Genomic DNA, 23,910 nt, shown 5'->3' with positions numbered 1-23,910 from the left:
TGCGTACTTCACTTTCTATAACCCCAGAATAAAGTGTATCGCCCAGAAGCAATGTACTTTTGAGTGTGCACCATTCAAACCCCCCATCCGGGGTACTTCACTTTCTATGCCCCCAGAATAAAGTGTAGCGCCCAGAAGCGATATACTTCTGAATGTGCGCCATTCAAAACCCTAATTCGTTCACCCAGTGTAATAAAGTGATTAGCCGTACAGGAGACAGCGCACCTCGCAGCCTGTGTCAGGCTGGCAGCGACCTGAGAGTCAGGCTGGCAGCGACCTGGGAAAGTAGTGCGTCCGTCTCCCGCCGCGAGTAAAGCAACCAGTCTCTGCATGCACATCTTCTGTCTGTCCGCGTGCACATCTGGAATCAGTATTGATTCCATAAGGCCCTCGCCAGGCGAAACCTAAAAAACACACCTTGTGACAGGATGGTGCTTGCAATAGAGAATTCTTTGTTTGTGACAAGACAAGAGTTCTTTCCCCAACAATTCCCTGTGCTCAGCTTTATGGTGCACTTTTCAGAGCAGGGTGTTAAGTTTGCTACTGCTATTCACCGGAAGTGACGCATATAGAATGTTTAAGCTCCGCAATATTAAAAAGGACAAACTAGCCTGTGAACGGAGATATGGCTGTACGAGAAGAGCCCAGATTAATAGGAGAAGAGAGGAGAGGAGAGTGAGAGAAATGAGAAACAGAATATATAGGAAGAGGGCGAGAGAGCTCCAGGGAGTAAAGCAGAGACAAAAGGAGACCAGAGCAGAGTAGCTAGCAGCCAAGTGGAGTTGAGGTAAATTAGGAAGCATTGAATCAAGAATCCACAAGCAGTACAGCAGAGATGAGCTTGAGACAAATGAAACCGATTTACTCACACTAGCTATCTGCCACCTTTAAAGATGTGGCTTTCCCTACCGGCATGGGCAGACCAGATTGTGGCTGCAGGCAGGTGCCGAGAAATTGTTGGACCTCGATTACTAACACCAGTCACTGATTTGTCACTTTTAAGGGCCAGGAAAATACTCAAATTTCTCTTTTTGATATACTAGGGATTAAGGACTTGCCGTAAATCAGCAACCTTTTTTCCGAATACCACTAAGGTGTTAAATAAATGGGGCTTCCTTTAAGGCATGCAAGTGTGATTAAGGGAATGGGTAGCACAGGTGCTAGGTGAAGAATATATGAAACATATGCTACAATTAATCATTAACAAATCCCTATATTTGGGTGGTGGTGGAGACTGGCTTACCTTAGAAAGGCAAACTGACGGAAAATGATTGGCTAAATATAAAATATCAGTACTCTAGTACCATGAATTGGCTTTTTTTACCTGTCACACATTCATAAAATCAGCTTGGATGAAGCACATTCCCTGGTGTACACTTGGGGCCAGATGTAGGAAGGCAAATACCGGTCGGTAACACCCGATTTCGGCCGTTACCTACCGGTATTTGGAGTTTGGGATGTAGGGGCATGTTAAAATACAGAGGGGCATATGCATCAACAATCGGTAATACATGTCGGTAATAGCGAAAAATAACGAATCGCTATTAAGGACATGCAAACCACGATGCATCAAACTAATCGGTAAAAATTACCGACTCGGTAAAAATCGCTATTAAATAGCGAAAGTACGACAGCGAGAGTAGCAAATACCGAGTTAGCTAATACCGAATCGGTATTAGTGAATCCGGTATTAACGAATTCGGTAATAGCGAAAACGGTAAATTTACGCGACGCCTCGGAAGCAGGCCGATGACATCACAACCAGGAAGTAGGACAGCCACGCTGCATTTAGTGTTCGGAGTAGCACAGAGGAGGAGGCAGAGCACAGGAGTTGAGGACCCTGACAGAACCAGTAGCAACCAGGACAAGGCAAGCAGGACAAGATGGAGAAGGAGGCCCCCCAGCAGGGAAAGGACACACCCCGAAAGCGAAAACGCAAGTTTTCTGATAAGGAGCTGGAAATCCTAATAGAGTGTGACACCAGCAACAATGACCGACTGTTTGGGAAGTTGTCGCTGAAGGTGCCAGAGGCAGAAAAACGAAAGATGTGGCTGCGCATCAAGGACAAGGTAAATGCCTGCGGAGTCACCCACCGCAGCATCGACGACCTAAAAAAACGCTGGTACGACCTGCGTAAGAGGGCCAAGGAGAAGATAGTGCAGAGGGTCAGGGATGCTGCTGGCACAGGAGGGGGCACATCCAATGTGACGCCTAACACAGCCCTGGAGGATCTAGTGGAGTCCACCATAGAACCGGAAGCTGTTGTGGGGTCACACGTCTGGACACCTCTGGTGCTGCGGAAGGAGGACAAGGTAAGAAGCATGGCAGCGTAACAATGCAGCATGTACTAAGTCCCTGCCCAATACCCCATGCCAGACCCAGTGCACATGTAGCGTTGCCCTAAACACATACCCTCACCACTGTGTTGCACCATGGGAGTTGTAGTCAATACATGAATGGGTGCATGCCAGAGCCCAGAGGTGAATACAGCAGCAAAGGGCCAAATGTCAGTCAGAAAAAGTAATTTATTGTGAGATGCCACAGCTATTGTCACATACTATACCATGATAATAACTATGCACTGTTTCACACACAGATGCATCCCCCATCGATTCTGACGACAGTGCCCGCCTCGTCATCTCAGAGACGCCAGTGTTGTCAGATGCGGAGTGCTCACAGGGAGCTGAAGCCATGACCTCCCCTTCACCACCACGGCGGACAACACCTCCACCATCCCTGCGGTCCAAGACACCAACACCACCATCTTCGCGGTCCAAGACACCACCACCACCACCACCATCCTCGCGGTCCAAGACACCACCACCACCACCAGTGCGGGCCACTCCGCAGAGCAGATGTTCCCTCCCTGCCCGTGATGGAGTCGGATCACAGTTCAGCACACCCAAATGTTCCACGCCAGGCTGTCGTCACTCCAACCAGCCAAACTGCAGCACGACAGCGCATCAGGCAGAGGGCTGTGCCCCCGGGTCGGGCTGCTGCAAGACCAGTCGATCTGTCCGAAGGGTACGGAGTTGTGGAGACCCGGATGCTGCGTGTCCAGCGCCTGCAGGGGAGACACATGGGTGCCATGAAACTCTCCATGACCAAACTTTGCAACAAACTAGGCAACATGACTGACGCTGTGCGTGAGCACACCACTGCCGTAGCTGCCGGCAACAATGAAATCAAGCTTTGCCTGCAAGAGCTGACATGTGCCGTGGTCGCAGGCCAACAGAGTGAGCGCCGGCGTCACAGGCAGATCATGCTGGCAGTGAATACAACTAACAAGGCCATTAATAAGCCGTGCAACAGCATGGCTGTGCTGTCCCGCAGGTCCGTGTCCCTGCAAGTGGACCTAGGTCATTATTGTGGGGATGTGGCAAAGGCCCTTGAGAGGGTGACCACTGCAGTGGAGCAACTGCAGCCTGGGTCAGCCAGTGTCAGCAGTCTGGGAGCGGAAGAGGGGAGTGAGGCAGCCTCCAGTGTCAGCAGCGTCTCCCTGTCGGAGTCCAGCGGGAGGAGGCGCAGTGGCCGCAAGGCAACTGCCACTGACTCCCATCGTGTAGAAGCCGAGGAGTCACAGGACAAGAGACTGGGGGTACGCGGCAAACGGAAGTGAACATGTGGCAAAGTCACATTGTCCTTGGTGATGTAACCATGGCCAGACTAAGGTGCCGCACGCATCACCCGTTCTGAGAAGGGACAATTTTAGTTTGACTTTAACTGCAGCAGCAGCATGTTTGTGTTACGTATTTCTGCACCAGTCAGGTGTCCATGCCCATTAAACCCTTGCAAAACTGATCCTGTTGTCAAGTAACTCTCTTACCTGTCTCAGAAATGATTCCGTGTGATGTATGTCCGCCTCCTTTGCCCTTCAGCTGTGTTGGGCACATGCGCCTGTCGGTGTTGGGGGTGGGGGTGGTTGCTGTGCACGTAGTTCATCCTCTCCGTCCACCTCTATGGGTATCCCCCTGCGTGTGGCGATGTTGTGCAGGATGGCACACACAGCAATGATCTGGCAGCAGGTCACTGGGTCGTACTGCAAGGCACCTCCAGTCTTGTGCAGTATTCGGAAGCGGTTCTTGAGGATGCCAAATGTCCGCTCAACCACATTCCTGGTGCTGATGTGTGCTCTGCTGTAGCGCTGCTCTTGCGGTGTAGCTGGGTTGAGATAGGGAGTGAGGAGATATTCACGCAATGCATATGCGCTGTCACCTGCAGGTTGGGGAGAGAATGGTAATCAGCATGAATGAAAATATACATGTGGGGATGGAGTGGTTGGAGAGTACGATGATGCATCTATATGTACCTAGTAGGTGTCCCTCTCCGAATTCACCATTGATCAGGCGCCTGTGGAGGCCACAGTGACGGAATATGTAGGCGTCGTGTGTGCTCCCGGGGAATTGGGCTACAAGGTCCGTAATTATGTACTTGGCATTGCACACCACCTGCACATTGATAGAATGATATGACTTCCGGTTGCGGAATATGTATTCGGTGGCTGATGGAGGACAGATGGGGACATGCGTGCAGTCAACACACCCGATGACATGGGGGAATTGTGCCACCTGCTAGAATTCCCGTTTGGTGCGGGTCAGCTGCTGGGGGGTTGTGGGGAAGGTGATGTGGTGATTTATTAATGTCAGCATGGCCTCTAGGAACCGGTGGAAGAATCGTGATAAAGCACTTTGCGACACGCCTCCAGTCTCAGCTATTAAACTTGGAGCAATTAATCACCTTCATGGCCCCCAGATTTCCACGAAGCTGCGCAACATCTCGGCTAGGGTTCTCCAATAACAGATAAGACTTTCTCCGCCCCTCTTAGCAGCTGGATTAACTCGACCTGCCTCAGATTAGAAAGGGAAACTATTAGAAAGGGAAACTAAACGTAACTACAACAGACAGAGGACTTCCATTCTTGCCTCCCCCTCTCCTTCATGGAAGCCATTTTAGACTAGCTAGTCTTCCACTCTGCTGATACTATTTTTACTAGTCTATCTTATCCCCACAGCACAGCACTACACCCACCCCCTACTTCCAACATGGAACCCATGGGAAAACACACTTATAAAATAAATTACCCCACCGGGCTCACCAAAAAAACCGCAAAACAGTTTAAGCACAACTTCTTGAAGTCCCACCCTGAAACCCCCTTTGTAGACACCTACTTCTCCCTCAACAACGGAACGAGGAGCAAAGATATCATCCTATACACTACACGCAGAGCACAATGGAGAAAAGCTCTCCTTACCCTACTCACCGTCTCGACCACTAGGAAAACTGCCTATGGTGTAACACTCTCAATCACACCTTCACAACGCTACCCTGCTAGAGCAACCATCACCATCTACAACAACGGCACCATCTTAATTCAATCCACAGACAGAAACCTAGACCTATTTGACATCCTGTTCCCCACCTTCAAAGAATACTTCTCTAAACCTCAGAGCCCACGTCCTCCAGCCTTCACTCCCAACACCCTGGACTCATCAGCACCTCCTAACACTAACACTCACCCACGCCCTCCCCCCATTACTCTACTCTATCACCCTCCGTCTACAGACACCGCACACCCTTCAACCTTAAAAGCGGAACCCACCTCTTCTTGCGTCCCACACACCGCCACAGCCTCGCCCCCTCCCCTACATATCCCGCCAATCACACCTCCGACTAGCCTCTCAGAACACCCCCCCTCCCCTAACTGCACCCAACGCAACATGATTCGCGCTCTTCCCATATCCCCCCCTACACTTTGCACTCCTGTCCCGCCCCGCACACCAATCTTCTCAGAACACTCCTCCCCCAACTGCACCCCACACAACATGTCGCTCTCTCCTCCTATCTCCCCCCCACACTTGACCCTCCCGCCACGCCTAGCCTTCACCCCTCCCTCAACCTCCCACCCTCCATTCTCACTCCCTACTATCCCACCTCCACCCCCACAACGCCCAGCCTCCTCACCTCCCCCACTTTCCCTTCCCCTCTTAGCACTGTTGCCCTGCCCAATAACGCCAACACCCACCCTAACACCAATCCTCTCTCTAACTTTTCCAACCCCTTCCCCAGCACCGCCTCTCCACCCAGTCTCCCCCCCCTCTCCAGTAACCTATACTCCTGTTCACCGCCAATACCCTTCCCCAACTCCGTACCCAACACCAAGCTGGACATGATTATGTCCACCCTCCTCCAAATGAAAGAAGAACTACACACCGTCAAAGAGTTGCTCATCACACACCTCAGACACCCCCTCCCCATCACCACCAGGAGCATAACTAAAAACACTCTCCCCTCACTTCCCACTCGCCTTACCACACAACAACGTACTAACAACTCTCTCCCCTCACTTCCCACTCGCCTTACCACACAACACGCCCCACTCCGGACCTCTATCCCTTCCCGCAATACCACCAATCGCCCCAGACGCACTACCAATACGCTCTCAGACCATGACTTACACACCCTTCTCCACTCTTACGCCGCGGCTCCCCAAAATCGGCGACTACAATCTCCATTGGAATGATCGCTGTGACATAGTGGTGAATAGCCTCAAAAATGTCCTCGACGCCCTTGATCTCACCCAAATATGCAATAGCCCGACCCATGAGAAAGGCTCTATCCTTGACCTCATCATTTCCAAAGAGGACTCTATTCAACTTGAATCAATCCAACCTTGTGACTGGTCAGATCATCATATTGTCTCCTTCGTCATCAATGAAAAAGTTACATTTAACCCAGCTCAACCCTCAAAGCCCAAAGTTTGGAAAAGAGACATGAAGAAAATCAACCCAAATTCCTTACCGCCTAACACCTGTAATCTCTTACTTCCTCCGTCCGGTATTACGGACGTTCAACTACTGACTGATCACTATTTCAATGCTATGACCACAATAATCGATGAGGCTGCACCCATGCAACTGAAAAGAGTCGCGTCCAAGATCTCCAACCCATGGTATGACGGGAGCCTCAATGAAGATAGACGTGCCATGCGAATGGCAGAGCGCACCTGGAGATCAGCCCCCTCTGCACTGCACCTAAAAACTCTGAAAAAACAGAGAAACGCCTACTTCAGGAAAATAAAACGCTCAAAGAGAGACTTCTTCAGCCTCCAGCTCGCCCAAGCAAAAAACCGCCCAAGAAAACTGTTTGAGCTAATCAAAACCCAATCCAAAGAACAACCCCAGACACTCAGCACCAGGGGCGCTACACCTTCCTGTGAAGATTTATGTCCTAGCATGTCCGACACATGTGCTGTCACTACCCTTTTAAATTTAGAAGGCCCTTTTACCTGCCCTAACTGTTTTACATATTTTAGTTCCGAGTTGGTGGTCAAGAGCCCCTTGCGAATGCCATCGGCAAGGCTTTGTTCAACACCCAATACCGGCCAAATAAAGACTGTCAAGGGTCCCGCCCCTATGGGAAGTAAACATTTGTTATGTAATGTGCGCTCACTATCAAAGCACGCTTCACAGGTGTGGGACCTGATATCCACAGAGAAGCCTGATCTCTGTTTTTTAACGGAGACTTGGCTCAAGCCTCATTCTGTCCCAGCCATTGCTTTAGGCATTCCAATGGGCTATAAGATCTCTAGACTGGACCGCCCACATAAAATGGGGGGAGGAATAGCTATTGTATATAGGGAGGAGCTAATGGTTACCATACTGGAGGAAATTAGTTCTCCTATGATGGAACTAATGATTTTTAAACTTAGCTCCACTTCAGGGGAGAATAGAAGGGGTGCGGTTCTATACAGACCCCCAGGCCCGAGTCTGGATTTTTCAATCGCACTTATGGAGGCTTTGGCCCCATTTATTTTAAATAATCAGAATTTCTTATTGGTGGGGGATTTCAACCTCCACAGTTAACTGGAGACATGTATGGAGGCCAGAACACTTCTCACTGATATGGAACACCTAGGCCTGAGAAAAATGAATCAGGGACCCACACATGAGGCAGGCCATACGTTGGATTTAGTGTTCTCCAACTCATTTTTAAATATGTGCTCATCCCCCACCCAAACAGAATGGACTGATCATTTCATTTTAAAATTCTACACTAATCCCATGTGTAAACCAAGCGTACCGACCGCTTTGGCGACCAAAAGAAGACCATGGCACAAATTGACACAGGACACCTTTCGAGAAGCCTATCAAGCCCCCATAATTAACGAGCAGGAGGGAATAATGCTAACTGAGCTCAATCGCTTTTCTAATGCTGTCAATGAAGCAATTGATAGTATCATACCATTTAAAACGTATAAACCCCGCCAAGCAGCCAGACAAGAAGTCTGGTACTCCGAAGACCTGAGACACATGAAACAAAAAACCAGGAAGCTTGAAAAAGTGTGGAGACACTCTCGGAAGCCGGAGGACAAACAATGCTACCTAACATCTCTTAGATCCTATCACAAGGCAATTAGGATGGCTCGGAAAAGTCACATTGCGATGCAACTTGCAGAGGCTGGGAAGGACTCTAAAATCCTTTTTCAAATCCTGCAAACTTTTACCAAACCTGTAGCATGCGAGACGGCGGAGATTGCTTCCCAAGAACTATGCGATGGGATCTCATCCTTCTTCACGAAGAAGATTGATATGATCTATGCTAAGATAATGGCCACGAAATCAATGGAAGTGGCTGATCTTAACAACCCCTCTCACAACAGTATACAGCAAAACACACAGGCCAATCGTTTAAAAAACTTTCCCCTTATTTCTTTGGAAGAAGTCATTTCCCTTATAAAAATAATTAAGAGCGGTAGTCCGCAGGACACTGTTCCCGCCCGTATCATGCCTATGCTGGCCGATACCCTTGGCCCAGACATCCAGAAATTAATCAATCTGTCATTAAGCACGGGAGAAGTTCCGAGAGATTGGAAACGGGCATTGGTAAGACCGCTAAGAAAAAATACCACCATTCCTTGGACGGATCTTGCCAACCTGCGACCCATCTCTCTCCTTCCCTTTATGGGCAAGATGATGGAGAAGTTTGTTAATGGACATCTGTCCAGATTTGTTGAGGAGACACATGGACTGGATCCCTCCCAGTCGGGTTTCAGGCCTAGACACAGCACCGAGACCACCTTGCTGTCAGTCGCAGACGATCTACGTATGTACCAGGATGGGGGCTATTCCGTCATCCTGGTTCTGCTAGATTTGTCTGCGGCGTTCGACACCGTGTCACATGACATCATGACGACCAGACTTGCTAACATCGGTCTGGAAGGTGTAGCTCTGGCATGGGTGAGGAGTTTCCTGACAGATCGCACCCAGACTGTCACCCTGGGTGCTTATCGGTCAGAGGAGGTGGGGATCTCAAAGGGGGTGCCACAGGGGTCCTGCTTAAGCCCGACCCTGTTCAATATCTACGTGGCACCCCTGGCAAACATCATGAGATCCCATGGGTTCATCCCAATGTCATACGCGGATGACACCCAACTCCTCTTCCCGTTTAAACATCTTACGGATACGGTCAGGAACTCCTTCTCCTTGGGGATGAAGGCAGTGGCTCACTGGATGGCATCAAACTTCCTGCAATGCAATGTGGCAAAAACGGAGGTGATGCTATTCGGTGAGGCAAAGCTCCTATGGTCCCCAGACTGGTGGCCGCAAGACCTTGGCCCAGTCCCGGAGCCAAAGCAGGTGGTAAAAAATCTCGGTGTGCGTCTGGACCAGGAGCTCTCTCTAAAACAAAACAGCAATCAAGTGGTGGGCTCATGCTTCCACGTTATTGCTATGCTGAGGAAGGTCTTCCCCTTGCTCCCTGACTCAACTAGGAGAACGTTAGTGCAGGCCCTTATATTGAGTCGACTGGACTACTGCAATGGGATGCTCCTATCAGTAAACGAGGGAGTTATTGCGAGATTGCAGGTAGTCCAGAACACGGCGGCCCGTCTTGTTCTAAATCAGCCCCCCCCGTACACCATCGAAGCCTCTTCTGAACACCCTACATTGGCTTCCCGTCAAACAAAGGGTGAAATACAAGATAGGGTGCACCATTAATAGAAGTCTCCAGAACAAAGGCCCAGAGTAGCTGAACAATAGATTCTCTCTCTATAAACCTGTTCGATCCTTGAGATCCAGTGAACAAGGCCTTTTACAAGTTCCAAGAGCCAGAAAAACCAGACAAGGTGGAAGAGCTCTGTCCATCGCTGGACCAAGATTGTGGAACAGCCTCCCTCTCTCCTTGAGACTCTGTCAGGAATATCTCCCTTTTAGGAAACAGTTAAAAACCTTCTTATTTCCTAACTAATGACATCTGCTTACCAACTGTTACATGCTGAAAGGTTCTCAAAGGCGCAGAGATATTCCTTCGGGAGATGATCCTAGCGCGATACAAACCCGCAAATAAATAAGACTTTTCTGCTTTCTTTAACCAAAAAACAGACAACATAAGAAGCGATCTCCTCAATGACGCTATCCTATACTCCAACCCTCAACACACAGCACCGTCTGAACCAAAGAACAATGCTACATGGTCATCCTTTGGCACCTACTCCGAAGAAGAAATTGGCAGACTGCTCAGCACCCTGAAACCATCCAATCACCTCTCTGACCCCCTTCCGGCTAACGCTTTAAAAGTCTTTACTCCGTCGCTCCTCCCACTCTGGACGAAGATCATCAATAGCTCTCTTCAACAAGGATCCATCCCTAACGCCCTCAAAGTCGGACAAGTCACACCGTTACTAAAAAAACCAACAGCAGATCCCACTGATCTAAACAATTACTGTCCTATTACAAATATTCCCACGCTCGCTAAACTGTTGGAAAAATGTGTACAGCTACAACTGGCTAATCACATAAATAATGTTGATCTCCTCAACCCTCATCAATCAGGCTTCCGAGCAGGGCACAGTACTGAAACTGCTATGACTCACATAGTTGATGACGCCCTCCAAATCCTAGACCAAAATGATACCTGCCTCCTCATCCTTCTTGACCTCTCTTCAGCATTCGACACAGTTAAACATGAGAACCTACTCGAACTATTAAACACAAGAATGGGTATATCTGGGACGGTTCTCAAGTGGTTCACTTCCTTTCTACACAACCGGTCTCAGCGATTCAAAAGTAACAACCTGATGTCCTCCTCGGTACCTGTATCGTTAGGTGTCCCTCAAGGTTCCTCCCTCTCCCCTACATTGTTCAACTTAGTCATGTAACCTCTCACTACTCTGTTACAAGCATCCAAGGTGCACTTTCACATGTATGCCGACGACACCCAACTTTATCTCAAAATTCAATCCCCCAAGGACATCTTGCTTCTGAACTCCACAATCAGAAGCACCCAATCCTGGCTGGCAGAGAATCACCTCAAACTCAATGCGATGAAGACTGAGTTCCTCCTGATCTCACCGCCGGCAAAAATCTCTACCGCTCAAACTTGGCTCAAGCACCTAACGGCTCTCAATGTACAACCTACCATCGTTGACTTAGCAAAATCTTTAGGCATAACACTTGACGCCAATCTCAACATGCAGCAGCACATCAGCAAGGCAACCAAAGGAGCGAACTTCCAAATCAATACCTTGAGAAAACTCAAACCCTTCCTTCCAGCCAAAGACTTTCAAACTGCAGTACAATCTATAGTCATCCCGCACATAGAATACGGCAGCATCGCCCTCTGTGGGCTCCCCCTAACCACAACGGCACCCCTAAGAGCGTCCCTTAACGCTGCAGCACGACTCATCACTGGCTCAAAAAAACACTCGCATATCTCCCCTGACTTTAAATCCCTGAACTGGCTGCCTTTTGAAGCCAGAATACATCTGAAAATCGCCTGCATGACACACAAGGCTATACACACAAACTCACCCGCCTACCTCTCTCAAAAGCTGACAATTTCGGGCGGCTCTAGAACTACTAGAAGCACAAATAATCTTCTGCTGAAGCCTCGAAGATTTCGGAAGGTAAAAACCTATAAACGCTCCTTCTCAGGAATGGCGCCCAGGATTTGGAACTCACTCCCCCCTGAAACAAGGCTCATCTCCTCCAACAAACTTTTTAAGAAAGAAGTAAAAGCGATCTTCATGGCGAAATACACATGAATTATTATTCTGTACCTCCAGGACTCCGCGTTGTACTACCTTCCTGGCCCCTTGGTCTATTTGTATTACTTGTATTATCGTCTCACTTGACTGTATACGTTCCCTCTCTGCATATCTTATCTTATATTATTGTCGTGCCTATCTGACTCTGCACCCTTCACCTACACCACCTCAAATATTACCTACTGTTATAATATTGATTCTCCGGCGTGACTATGCACCCTGTACTCTCCTACCTCAACTATGCCTACCTCTATGCTATTTACAAAAGTAGTTTAAGCACGCTTAAACAAGTTTATGCTCCCTCTTTATGTATTTTTATATTATTGGCGCACCTGTTTGACTATGCACCGTGTACCTCTATGCTATTTACAAAAGTAGTCTAAGCACGCTTAAACAAGTATATGCACCCTCTTTATGTACTTTCTTATTATTGGTTTACCTGTTTGACTATGCACCGTGTACCTATACTACCTCAACTATGACCTACCTCTTATTTTGACCTACCAATGTAATTTTGCATATCGTACCTAACTACCTCAACTATTACCTACTATTATGCTATCACCCCATGTCCTTGTAAAGCGCTCTGATATCTGCAAAGATCTTGTTCGCGCTATATAAAACTTTGAAATAAATAATAAATAAATACCCCCTGGAAGCTTCCAGACGCAAGCAGGTGCAGGCAGCATAGGACCTGCACATGGCTGGTATGGCGTTGGTCCTACGGGTCTCGTGCTGCAGTAATGGTTCCAGGTCTGCTATTCGGCGCATTATCATGGCACGTTTGAGTCTATACTTGTCGTACACCTGTTCCTCGGTCTGCCCCAGCAAAGTGATGCGCACCCTGAAGATCCTGTCCTGTATCATCCTCCTGCGCTCGGCCTGGGCGTTGATCCTCCTCCTCCTAGCAAGCACGTAGAGGGCAGCCATTTTGGTTGACATGTGGGGTTTCCCAGGGCATTTATGAAGGGTTACTGATTGTCAGCACCTGCTGATGGGGTTAGAATTTTTTTTTCTGTCCTTCAGTTAACTTTACCTCCTGATTGTGATTCCCCTTATTTTGCTCATGCTAAATAGCGATTTTAGGGATTTTCGGTATTAGCAACTTTTCATGCATACCATTGCGGTTCGTTAATAGCGATTCGGTATTTCCGAAGTCAGCTTTGGGGTTTGGTAATTCCGATTGTCTGTTTAGTGATTCGGTAATTTACCGCTTGGGATTTTAGCGATTCTTTATTTTTTTCCGATTTATTGTTTGATGCATAGCATTTTCTGGTTTTGCGTTCGGTATCGGCCTGTTTTACCGATTCGGTGTTTTACCGGGAGGTATTTTCGTTGATGCATCTGCCAGAGATTCGGTAATTTTACCGAATCGGTAATTTTACCGATTCGGTAAAATTACTGAATCTGTATTTTGACATGTAGGTAGCACTGTAATCAGTGCTACAGGGGTTTAAGAATTCGTTATTTACCTCCAACTAGAAGTTGGTGGTAAATTATGAAAAACGTTTAAAAAGCATGCCTAAGGGCATGTATGTCTGCAACATGTGCACTTTTATGCACAATTGAGGGGTGCAACAGGGTGTCAAAGTGACACCCTGCCACCCTTCAATGTTTCCCCCAATTACCGAATCGGTATTTACCGATTCGGTAATTGACATTCATTCCTATGGGCCTCCAGGCCCATAGGAATGAATGGCAATTACCGAATCGGTAAATACCGATTCGGTAATTACCGATTCGGTAATTAAATTGGTAAAATTACCTATATCTCTATTTCCAGTTCTTAAATACCGAATCAGTATGATTCGGTATTTAAGAATCGGTAATCTGGGATTACCTACATCTGGCCCTTGGTCACTAGATGGAATACATTCTTCACAAACTTGGGCTCTAACACATTATGTCAGCAAGGAGGCTCAGTACTTCTCCAGAGATACAAAGTGCGTGCCAAACATCTACTTCATAGGACAATGGAAGAATTGTATGCTTAAAGTGGACCATGGCGAAGTTAAAGCCTATGCCTTGGCAATGCTAAAGGGCATCTCTCTTGAATTTTATGTTTGTGAAAACGTACACCAATGCGCTATGTCACATACCAGATGCTATAAATGTACATGGTGGCACAAGTGAGGTGCTATAGTCTTGCATGGAGCCTGGCCCTGTGCAGTGCCCTCCAATTCCAAGAAATTATCAATTGCCAAGAACCTTTGTGGACATACATTACATTGACACATGCGCACTGAGTATTTGTTTTTTTTTTAACTTAGGAAATCACAAAAGAATGAATGTACACCAAATTAAGGCAAACACCATGCCTAAATTTAGGATGGTGAGATCAAGTATTTCGAAGTGCATTTCTCCTAATGTTGATGCAAATTTGTTAAGACGGGATAACCTCTTTCAATGTGCAAAAATGGGATTTCCAATCCAAAGAAGACAAAAAAGTGCTGGATCCAACGTTTTTTTGTAAAGTGAATATGTTCTTTACATGCGTCAAGTTGTTTTTCATGTGCATTGAACATTTGTTGCAAAAGGAAATCGGTGAACCGGATGTGTAAGCATTTCCCTTCTTGACAAAACCACATTCAAGCACTATAGTAAGGTACAAATGTAACTTTTAGCAGTTAATGTTGTTCGACGTACTTCATGTTGCTATATCTGCTTAGTAATAAAGATCTTGCCTCTTTGTGCTATTTACCATAATCCTCAATTTATTTTCGCACACATTGCCCAATGCTAGAATTAGCTGTTCATTTCCAAGTGTAACTCGTGTATGGAGCGTGCACATTGTAGCACCACATGTGATATAACAGTATACAGTGAAAATTACAAATATGTTAGCATTTATCACGGTAGAATAAGGTTTTACAATAACAATTTAGCTCTGTTTCACAGAAATGGTGTCTATCTTTGTGACGCGTGTACATAATCTCAGAAGTGCTATCAGACACAGTGAGCAAAACTAACATGTCTAAGAAACCAGTGGTTCCTTTAAAGTTGTACCTTAATTTAAGTCATAATTTTCTATTTTTACATGTTTTATTTTTTTAATGTTCACGATCTTTTATTTTTAAATGTTCACACATGATAGATAAATGTTCATCATAAAATAATGCCTCATTTACCTTTAAACCATTTGCCGGCCGAAGAATGGACGTTAGCAAGGGAGCTAGGTAATGGAAAGTATATGATAATAGAAATGGGGCAAAAACATAAGCAAAGCCCATCTTACTACTGGTAATGGACAAAGAGTCCACAGCTAGAACGAGAGTGCCAATTACCTCCCACCATCTGTACTGGCATTGCATTGCAAGAACCTATCTGTTCAGGTGACAAAATTGCATTCCTTTCTTAGGTTCCTTTATCTCTGAGACCTGGTGTTAGGTAAAGGTGTAGTGTGTGAAAACCGCTATTGCAGTGGATAATTTGGATGTGCCTTAATGTGGTTGTTCCTGGACAGGGACCTGCTCTCTCCCCCTGCAAGTTCACTGGTAAGTACCGCTGCCCGTGCTGTGCTCTGGATTATTAGGGGTTTGAGGCCTTCTTCCACTTGCAGGCTCCTGCCTGCGCCTCATCCCTGGTGGTCCAGTGGGAGAGCCTTGCTCTTCTGCTGGTTCCACTGTATCGTGCCGGTTTTCTGTTCGGTTTTATGTCTCGGTCTCTGTTTTTCTGTATTTATTATAACTGTACTGTATTAGAACTGTGCCTGTTTTTCCGTTTTCCCCCATATCTTTGCCTGTTTTTGTCCTGTTCCTGCCTGTTTCCGTTTCCCGCCACTGCTGCCCCTGTGGCCCCTCCCCCCTGCCGATTCCTCATTCCCGCCTCCCAGCTGCGATTCCCCCCCCTTTCCTACTTAATGGCAGCCGCTGCACTGCCATAGGCATGCAAAAGGCAAGCCCATCTGCACCTGTCCGCGACCAGCATCAGGGACCCTGGATCTCCCACCCTCCACTGCTACAACCCAGCTGCCCTCCTCGCTCTCAACCCCAGTAGAAGGAGCAACTGCCAGCTGTCGATGCCGAACACCACCCACGGCCAATACTCCTGCCGACATTCCTTCACCACCCACAGCACTCCTTCAACCGCCGGACGCCTGCACCAATAAAGCCCTGAAATGCTTCCTCCTGAACATGCGCTCCCTGCACAGACGCGCCGTAGAGATCTGGGACCTCCTAGACACCCTCTCGCCAGATGTCGCCTTCTTCATGGAAACCTGGACAGACGGCGCCTCTGCCCCCGACATGGACACTGCCATCCCCGACGGCTACAGGATCCAGAGGAAAGACTGCCTCCACCGCCCAGTAATAGGACTCCTCATCGCACACAAGAGCTCCCTCTAACTCTCCACCTCCAGCACGAGCAACCTTCTCTCCATCACCGAACACCTCCCCTCACAGATCCAGACAAGCCCCAGAACCACGCTACACGGCACCCTCGCCTACAGACCCCCGGGGCCCGTGCTCCTTTCACCACTGCCATTGCCGACCTCAACGCACCCCACTCCATCACCCCCACAGAATACATACTCATCGGAGACCTGAACTTCCACCTCGACAACCACAGCAACCCAGACTCCACCGCCCTCCTGGACAACCTCGAACTGAAGCAGCGCGTCACCAACCCCACCCACAAGGGCCGACACATCCTCGACCCCATCTTCGCAGGAGGGACTAACATCCACTTTGGCCACACCTCGCAGCACTTCTGGACAGACCACCACTGCGTACACTTTTCCTTCAGCACCACCACCGCACACAAGACCACCACGAAGGAACTGGAGCAAGGTCACAGAAGAGGAACTCAACTCTATCCTTGCCCACTACCCCATCTACGCCGTGACCAACACCAACTCTGCAGCTACGGAAGTACATCGCCAGATCTACAGCTGCTCAAACAAGCTTACTCCCCTCCGCCGCCCCAACAGACAACACCCTCTGGAGGCCACCTGGTTCAAACACCAACTGCCAAGAAGCTAGACGCTCCTGCAGACGGCTCGAGAAACTATGGAGAAGCAGCAAAACAACCAAAGACCGGTCCACCTACAAGCACGCCATGACCGAATACCACCAGCTCATAAGAACCACCTTCATCAGGAACAAAATCCGCACCAACGCCAGCAACTCACTCTTCAACATCATCCAGCAGATCCCCAAACACCCAAACGAGGCCACAGACATCCCACTGTCCCAGGACCTCTTAAGCAAACTCGGCTCCTCCTTCCACCTAAAGTTCAAGGCCCTCTATGACAACTTAAGCAAACAGACTCCAGAAACCACCCTCCCCTCCAGCAACGACAGCCAGCCCATCATCACCACCTAGTCACCGGTCACCACCGAAGACACCACCACGACCATGAAAAGCACCCACTCAGGAGCCCCCACTGACCTCTGCCCGCCTCACATCTTCCACAGAGCCGCCACCGCCATCGCACCCAAACTACGCCACACCATCGATGCCACCTATGAATCCAGCATCTTCCCTACGACTGGCAGTGGGCTGACCCGACAGACCTGAACAACTACCAGCCCATCTTTTATTCCCTTCACAGCCAAATTCATCAACCCGCAATTGGCTACCTTAATCGAAGAGAATGCAATACTCGACTCCTCCCAGTCTGGATTTCGAAGCAACCACAGCACCGAGACCACCCTCCTTGTAGCCACCGACGACATCCGTCTGCTACTCGACCAGGGACACACCGCGTCCCTCAACTCGCTAGACCTCTCTGCTGCCTTCGACACCGTCTCCCACCGCACTCTTGCAGCCAGACTCCACGACACTGGCATATGGGGAACAGCCCTTGGCTGGTAAAGCTCCTTTCTCGCCGGCAGAACCCAAAGGATCAGACTCCTACCCTTATTCTCCAAACCCACAGAGATCAACTGCGGAGTACCCCAAGGATCGTCGCTCAGCCCCATGTTCTTCAACATCTACCTGGCCCCCCTCGCCGTCATTGTCAGACAGCATGGACTCAGCATAGTATCCTACGCCAATGACTCCTAGCTCATCCTCTCCCTCACGAAGAGCCCCAAAGACACCAGATGCAGCTTCCAAGAAGGAATGAAAGATGTTGCAGCCTGGATGAGCAACAGCTGCCTAAAACTGAACTTGTAGAAGACAGAGGTCGTCATCCTTGGATCCTCCCCCACTGAGTTGGACAGCTCCTGGTGACCCTCCACACTCGGAAACCCACCCACCCCAACAGACCACACCCAGAGCCTCAGCATCATACTCAACTCCTCCCTCACCATGACCCGCCAGATCAACGCTGTCACCTCCACCTGTTTCAACTCCCTCCGCAAGACCTTCAAGTGGATCCCACCCGAAGCCAAAAAAAACGCGCACTCATTACCAGCATATTGGACTATGGAAGCGCCCTCTACGCGGGAATCAACAAATGCCTGCTACAAAAACTCCAGACCATCCAGAACGCCGCAGCCAGACTCATCCTCGGAACCCCACGATACTAGCACATGACCCAACACCTGCAAGACCTCCACTGGCTCACCATCGAGAAGAGAGTAATCTTCACACCTACAAATCCCACCAGAACATCGGACCCAAATACCTCACGAAAGAATCTCTTTCCACACACCCAAAGAAACCTCTGCTCCGCCGATCTCGCCCTAACATCCACAGAACCAGAGCAGGGGAAAGAGCCTTCTCCTACGTTGCAGCCAAAGCGTGGAGCGAACTCCCAGTCAACATCAGATGCTACCCCACTCTGCACACCTTTGGGAAGAGCCTCAAGGCCTGGCTATTCGGCTGACCTAGAGCTGCACCCCCCCCCCGAGCGCCTTGAGACCCTCACGGGTGAGTAGCGTGCTTTACAAACCCCTGATTGATTGACTGAGTCCTAGATTTTGCTACTGTTGGAGTTACCATGTTTTAGTACTATCACCACACACTTGACAGATCACCACTTCCACTTATTTCTTTCTGAGCATCTACAGCATCTAAGAATGCCCATATTGAGAAAGCTACAAGTTCTGGCCTGTCAGGTGCCAATTCATGCATGAGTTTCAGTGTTCTGTGGATAAGGCACCAAGGTAGTAATTTTTCAATGTTTCCAACTTCTGGTTACTTGTCCTGTGCATCCTCGCCAACACTAGCCATCATGTATGGCCAGACTCAATTCTACATGAAAGTCAGCATTTCAACTCTTACATGAAAGTGTGATTGAAGGATGAAATCCTGCTACTAAATATGAACAGAAAGTGTTATGAAATAATAGATTTATGTTAGACTTGTCAGCCTTAAGGTGGTCTTGGCCTCCAGCTGCCAACAACGTTTTGCTTTCACTCTTCATTTGTACTGAATTCATTTTTGTTAGCTTTAGGCCTCTGTGCACTTTACCATGGCTAACCAGTGCTATAGTTCTTGCGCTCCCCTTTAAACATAGTAAAATAGGCTTACACCTGACTGACATATTTTATTGACATATACGTCCCTTTTAGAGTAGTATACCATATACCTAAGACCTGTGAATTAAATGCTACTGGTTGGTGCAGCACTTATTGTGGCTCCCACCCAAGTAGGGCCCCTTAAAACATGTCCCAGGTCTGCCATTGAAACCTGAAAGCAGTTTTAAACGGTCAATTCATATTGGCAAAATATCCCCCTTGCCAAGCCTTGAACTCCCCTTTTAGTGCATATATCACCCCTAAGGTAAGCCCTAGGTAGCCCATAGGACAAAATGCACTGTAATTAAAAGATTGGACATGTACTTCAAAGTTTTACATGCCCTGGTAGTGAAAAATACCTAGATTCCCTTTTCACTACTGTGAGGCCTACCTCACCCATAGGATAACATTGGGTTGCCTTATACACTTAATAAATGCTAACTTTGAATGGGAACAGATGAATATTTCATGTTTGGTGGCTGGAAAATTGTAATTAAAAATCTTCTTTAATGTTAGTCGTGTTTTAAATTACAATTTTGAAAATGCCACCTTTAGAAAGATGGCATTTTCCTACCCTATTTGGTGCCTGCTTCTGGGTCACATAACTGGATGTAGTAGGCAGTAGGTATTCGTTTATTCCTCCCAGGCGGCCACACAATAGAGGGATTAGGTGTGCCAGGATGGGCCATGAACTGGCAGGATGGGGCAGGGAAGCTGGGCACAGCCCCTATTGCACCTGAATAGGCTGTGCTCTGCCTTCACACAAAGGACTTGTTTACCCCCTGTTGTCCATGCAGCTAGCTTGGAACAAAGACAGGGGAAGCAGGAAACTTTATGCACTTCAAAGGGGATTCTCTAGAAGCTTCTCCTACTTCAAAGAAAAGGAGAGGCACTAGGTATAAGAATAGAACCCTCAGACCCACTCTTCAGTCCACTTCTAGACCTGTGGAATGACCATCGGAGGACGGCCTGCTGCTGTGGTCTGCTCTGTACTACACAAGAATTCTTTGCTTCACCTGGACGGACTGCTTTGCTGCCTGCCTTAAACACTCAGAGGCCTGCCCTATTGCTTAAGCCCAGTGGCACTGCTTGGACCAAGGACTACCAGAGTGACTCCAAGGGCTAGTTGGCTGGCCTCCTGGTCAGAGCCAGAAAAGGCTCTAGCCATCTTTCCCCACAACAAGACTCAGTCTGATTGACTCAGAACCTCCCAGGTGGTGCCCTACAGTCCTGGTCCCTTTGGTTGTGGTGTTAAAGGTGTCCAGATAGCGAGATTCCAAAACTTGGGACTTGGAAAGTTTTGGGCCAAAACCTGCTCTGACTGGGACCAACCTTTGCGTCTATCTGTCAATGATGCTCCTGCTGCATTCTTCTATGCAGTAGCAAATCCTGTTCAGTGGTCCTTCACCAAAAAGGTATCCGGACATATTGCAATTTCATCAGCTATAGCTTCCAGCCTCATCACACTGGAGATTTACGACTTCCAAAAAAACGGGACTTGGTCCAGGGGCTCTCTGATGACTATGTTCCCTTCTCAGAAATTGCCTGCAGACTTGCCCTGCTGAAGTGTAACTTCTCAGAACATTTTTCTTGTAACTTCTAAGTCCGAAATTAAGCGCCATCTGGGCCCAATCAACTTTTTGTATCCAACTCTCACTCCATTGCGGTCGGCCATATTTTTTTATTGCAACCTGGTCTCACATGACGAGATGTCCGCGGTTGGCTCTTTGATCTCTTAGGCACTGGTTTTTACCTTAAACATTAAAAATTCATAACTCTTGTTCTACTAATTGATATTTCTTGTCATTTTGGTGTCAAATTGTTTATTCAAATATATTCTGTTTTTCTAAATTGGTGTGAGATTTTTCTTGTGTTTTCACTTTATTTCTGCTTGTGTGCTGCATAAATACTTTGCACATTACCTCTAAGTTAAGCCTAACTGCTTGGTGCCAAGCTACCCGTAGGGTTAAGTGCAGGTTTATTTAGGGACTTTTGTGGTTCTCCCTGGCAGGGAATCTAGCAGTTACTTGAGTAGGATTAACACCCCACTCAACCAACAACTCAATTTTTCACAATTTGCAACACTACATTGATAGCCTTTTTACGGCTGTGAAAAGGGCAGTATTCATCAAATTCTGCCAGTTAAAACCTTCACAACATATTGGCAAGGAACCAGTTCAATGTCAGCCGCTTGGACTTTTAACAAGTCGGGCACAAATCCCTGCTCCACTTCATATTACTCTTTACACGAAGTCTTTGCCAGAAAGAAAAGAGTATCTCAGGCCATTATTCTTAAAGCACAATATAAGGCACTGCAACACAGCTTTGTCGTTTTGCCTCCATGCTGGCTCAGAGGCCCTCTAATCGTGAGTCACTTCACATATCTATGCTGCCTGGAGAATAACAGGGAACATTTCTTAGAAGTCCATATTCCCTTTACGGGCCAGAGATAGCCAGCTGTGACACCTGCGTCCTTTGCTTATGCAGCATACTTTATGACAATTTGTATTCCCTGTCTAGGTTTGTCTAAGCACCATCGATTTTTAGCTAGATACAAACATTTGCCATGTTTTTAGCAAGTCTAACGTATTTATTTATCCCCTTTTGAGAAGTAGTTTAAACATAATCTTGGTAGCACTAAGGGCCTTGTTTAGATCTCAGTGGATGGAATACTCCATCTCAAACATGACGGATATCCCGTCTGCCGTATTACGATCATTTTAGGATATAATGGGATTGTAATTTGGTGTGACGGAGTATTCCCCTCCGCCAAGATCTAAATTAGTCCCTTAGTTTTAGTTTTACTACTGTGATCTTGCACATACACTCCAGCCACTGGATCTTGCTCTTCACTCGTATATCGTGGAGAGGCCTTTGCCTTTGTTTTAAATCTGTTCACCTATGGTAGCACTCTTACTAATTAGCAAAGGACAACCCTGTACAAGTCTATTACATTAGCAGGATTGGTAAATAATTGGGTTAAGTATGTTGTGCCTTTTAATTGTGATTCTGTGTACCCATCGTAGGGCCATGAATTGTATTTGAGTGGTTAGTGGCCTCATTCCCCCTTTTTTAACTTGTCCAACCTTGCATGAAATTCCTGTTTGTAGGTCTTTGTGCTCGTATATTTTGTTTCATTTTAAAGCTTATTTATAATAAACTGAAACAAAAAGTTAGTCACAATTTGCAACATGAAATCATATATGAAATTGAAATCACAGTTTGTGGGTACAAATTCTTTTGAGCATTAATAGAAAAAATATCATTTGACTTTGATCAAGAGTTCAGATATGTATGTATAAATCAATAGTATACTGGCCCGATGATTTCAAGGTCCTGTCCGGTCGTTTACTTCCTGACCTAGTTCCTGGCTGTGATTTTAGAAATGTTCTGCAGGTAATGATATACTCTTAAGATTTAGTGCATCGAAAAAGGCTGCCTACACCATTGAAAACGAATGCATTTTCTGCAAGTAATCTCGGTTGCAAATGCCACATCCCACATTGTGTACACTACAGGATCAGATAATGGCTTTTGCATGCAAGGTCGTAGATTCAGGGGAGTTGTTTCGTTTTTAAGCCCCCCCCCCCCATCCCCAATAAATACATTTTTTAATATATAGTAGGGTACAGAAGCTTTCAATCGAACAGAGTAAAATGTCTGTTTCACCTGGAATTTTTAAATACACACACATTCTCGGCTTTGTTTTAATGGTCTTAAACCATGGTTATTTTTCAGAATACTGTGTTTTAAGTACCTCTCACCTTTTGCATTCCTTTCCCTTTCCCCTGGCCCTTCAGAACTCCTCATGTGCTGCTTCCCATCTAATGATTGACATGATATGCCAGCGTGATAGTCTGAAAATCTGAAGCGCACCCCCGCCCCCCAGTTTTACTGACCAAGCCAAACCCCAGTTTGCATGCTTAACTGCTTCATACCCGGTTGCCCACTCGTGGCTACATATTTTTACTTTATTAGGAAAAAATAAATGTTTGTTTGTAATTGTTCTTTGAAACGCATCTATTGTCTTTACGTATTTTTCTCTTCATAGATATAATGTCAGAGTTAATGCATCCAACTCAGTCAGCCACTTCATATCAGATGTCCACCCGATCACCGTGCAGAGGAAAATTGTTGCCAATAGCCTGTTTGCAAAGCCATCGGTGTTAGTCAATGAAAACGTGACGTTTGTGTGCAGAATAAACTCTGGCACAAATGTGGCTTACCGATGGACCTATGGAGATGGCACTGTCCGAGCCGGAGGACACATTAGTAATCACGTATACAACAGGTCAGTAGAGTAGCATTCTTTAATGGTGTGTGTAAATGCCCTCTTGTGTTTATGTACCAGAGCAATGGCTTGAATGGTGTTTTCGATTTAGCCTTATTCTCCTAATAATACTTGATGTGTGTCACATACTTGGGTCCGCGTCGATTGAAGTAAAAACGAATGCCACTTTT

General features: G+C 47.2%; 1 protein-coding gene across 1 annotated transcript in view; it reads left to right on the top strand.

The window, feature by feature from the left end:
• The window catches only part of PKD1L1 (polycystin 1 like 1, transient receptor potential channel interacting), a 1,793,388-nt gene that overhangs the window by 589,548 nt on the left and 1,179,930 nt on the right, over nt 1–23,910 (top strand). The window contains exon 18 of the mRNA XM_078688182.1: nt 23,501–23,740. Within this exon, the coding sequence (XP_078544308.1) occupies nt 23,501–23,740 (240 nt within the window). The remainder of the gene's footprint in view (nt 1–23,500; nt 23,741–23,910) is intronic.

The sequence above is a fragment of the Lissotriton helveticus genome, chromosome 4_1 (genome assembly GCF_964261635.1).
Source record: "Lissotriton helveticus chromosome 4_1, aLisHel1.1, whole genome shotgun sequence".
Classification (NCBI taxonomy): Eukaryota; Metazoa; Chordata; class Amphibia; order Caudata; family Salamandridae; genus Lissotriton; species Lissotriton helveticus.
Note: the sequence above shows the minus strand (reverse complement) of the source record. Positions and strands in the feature narration are given on the sequence as shown.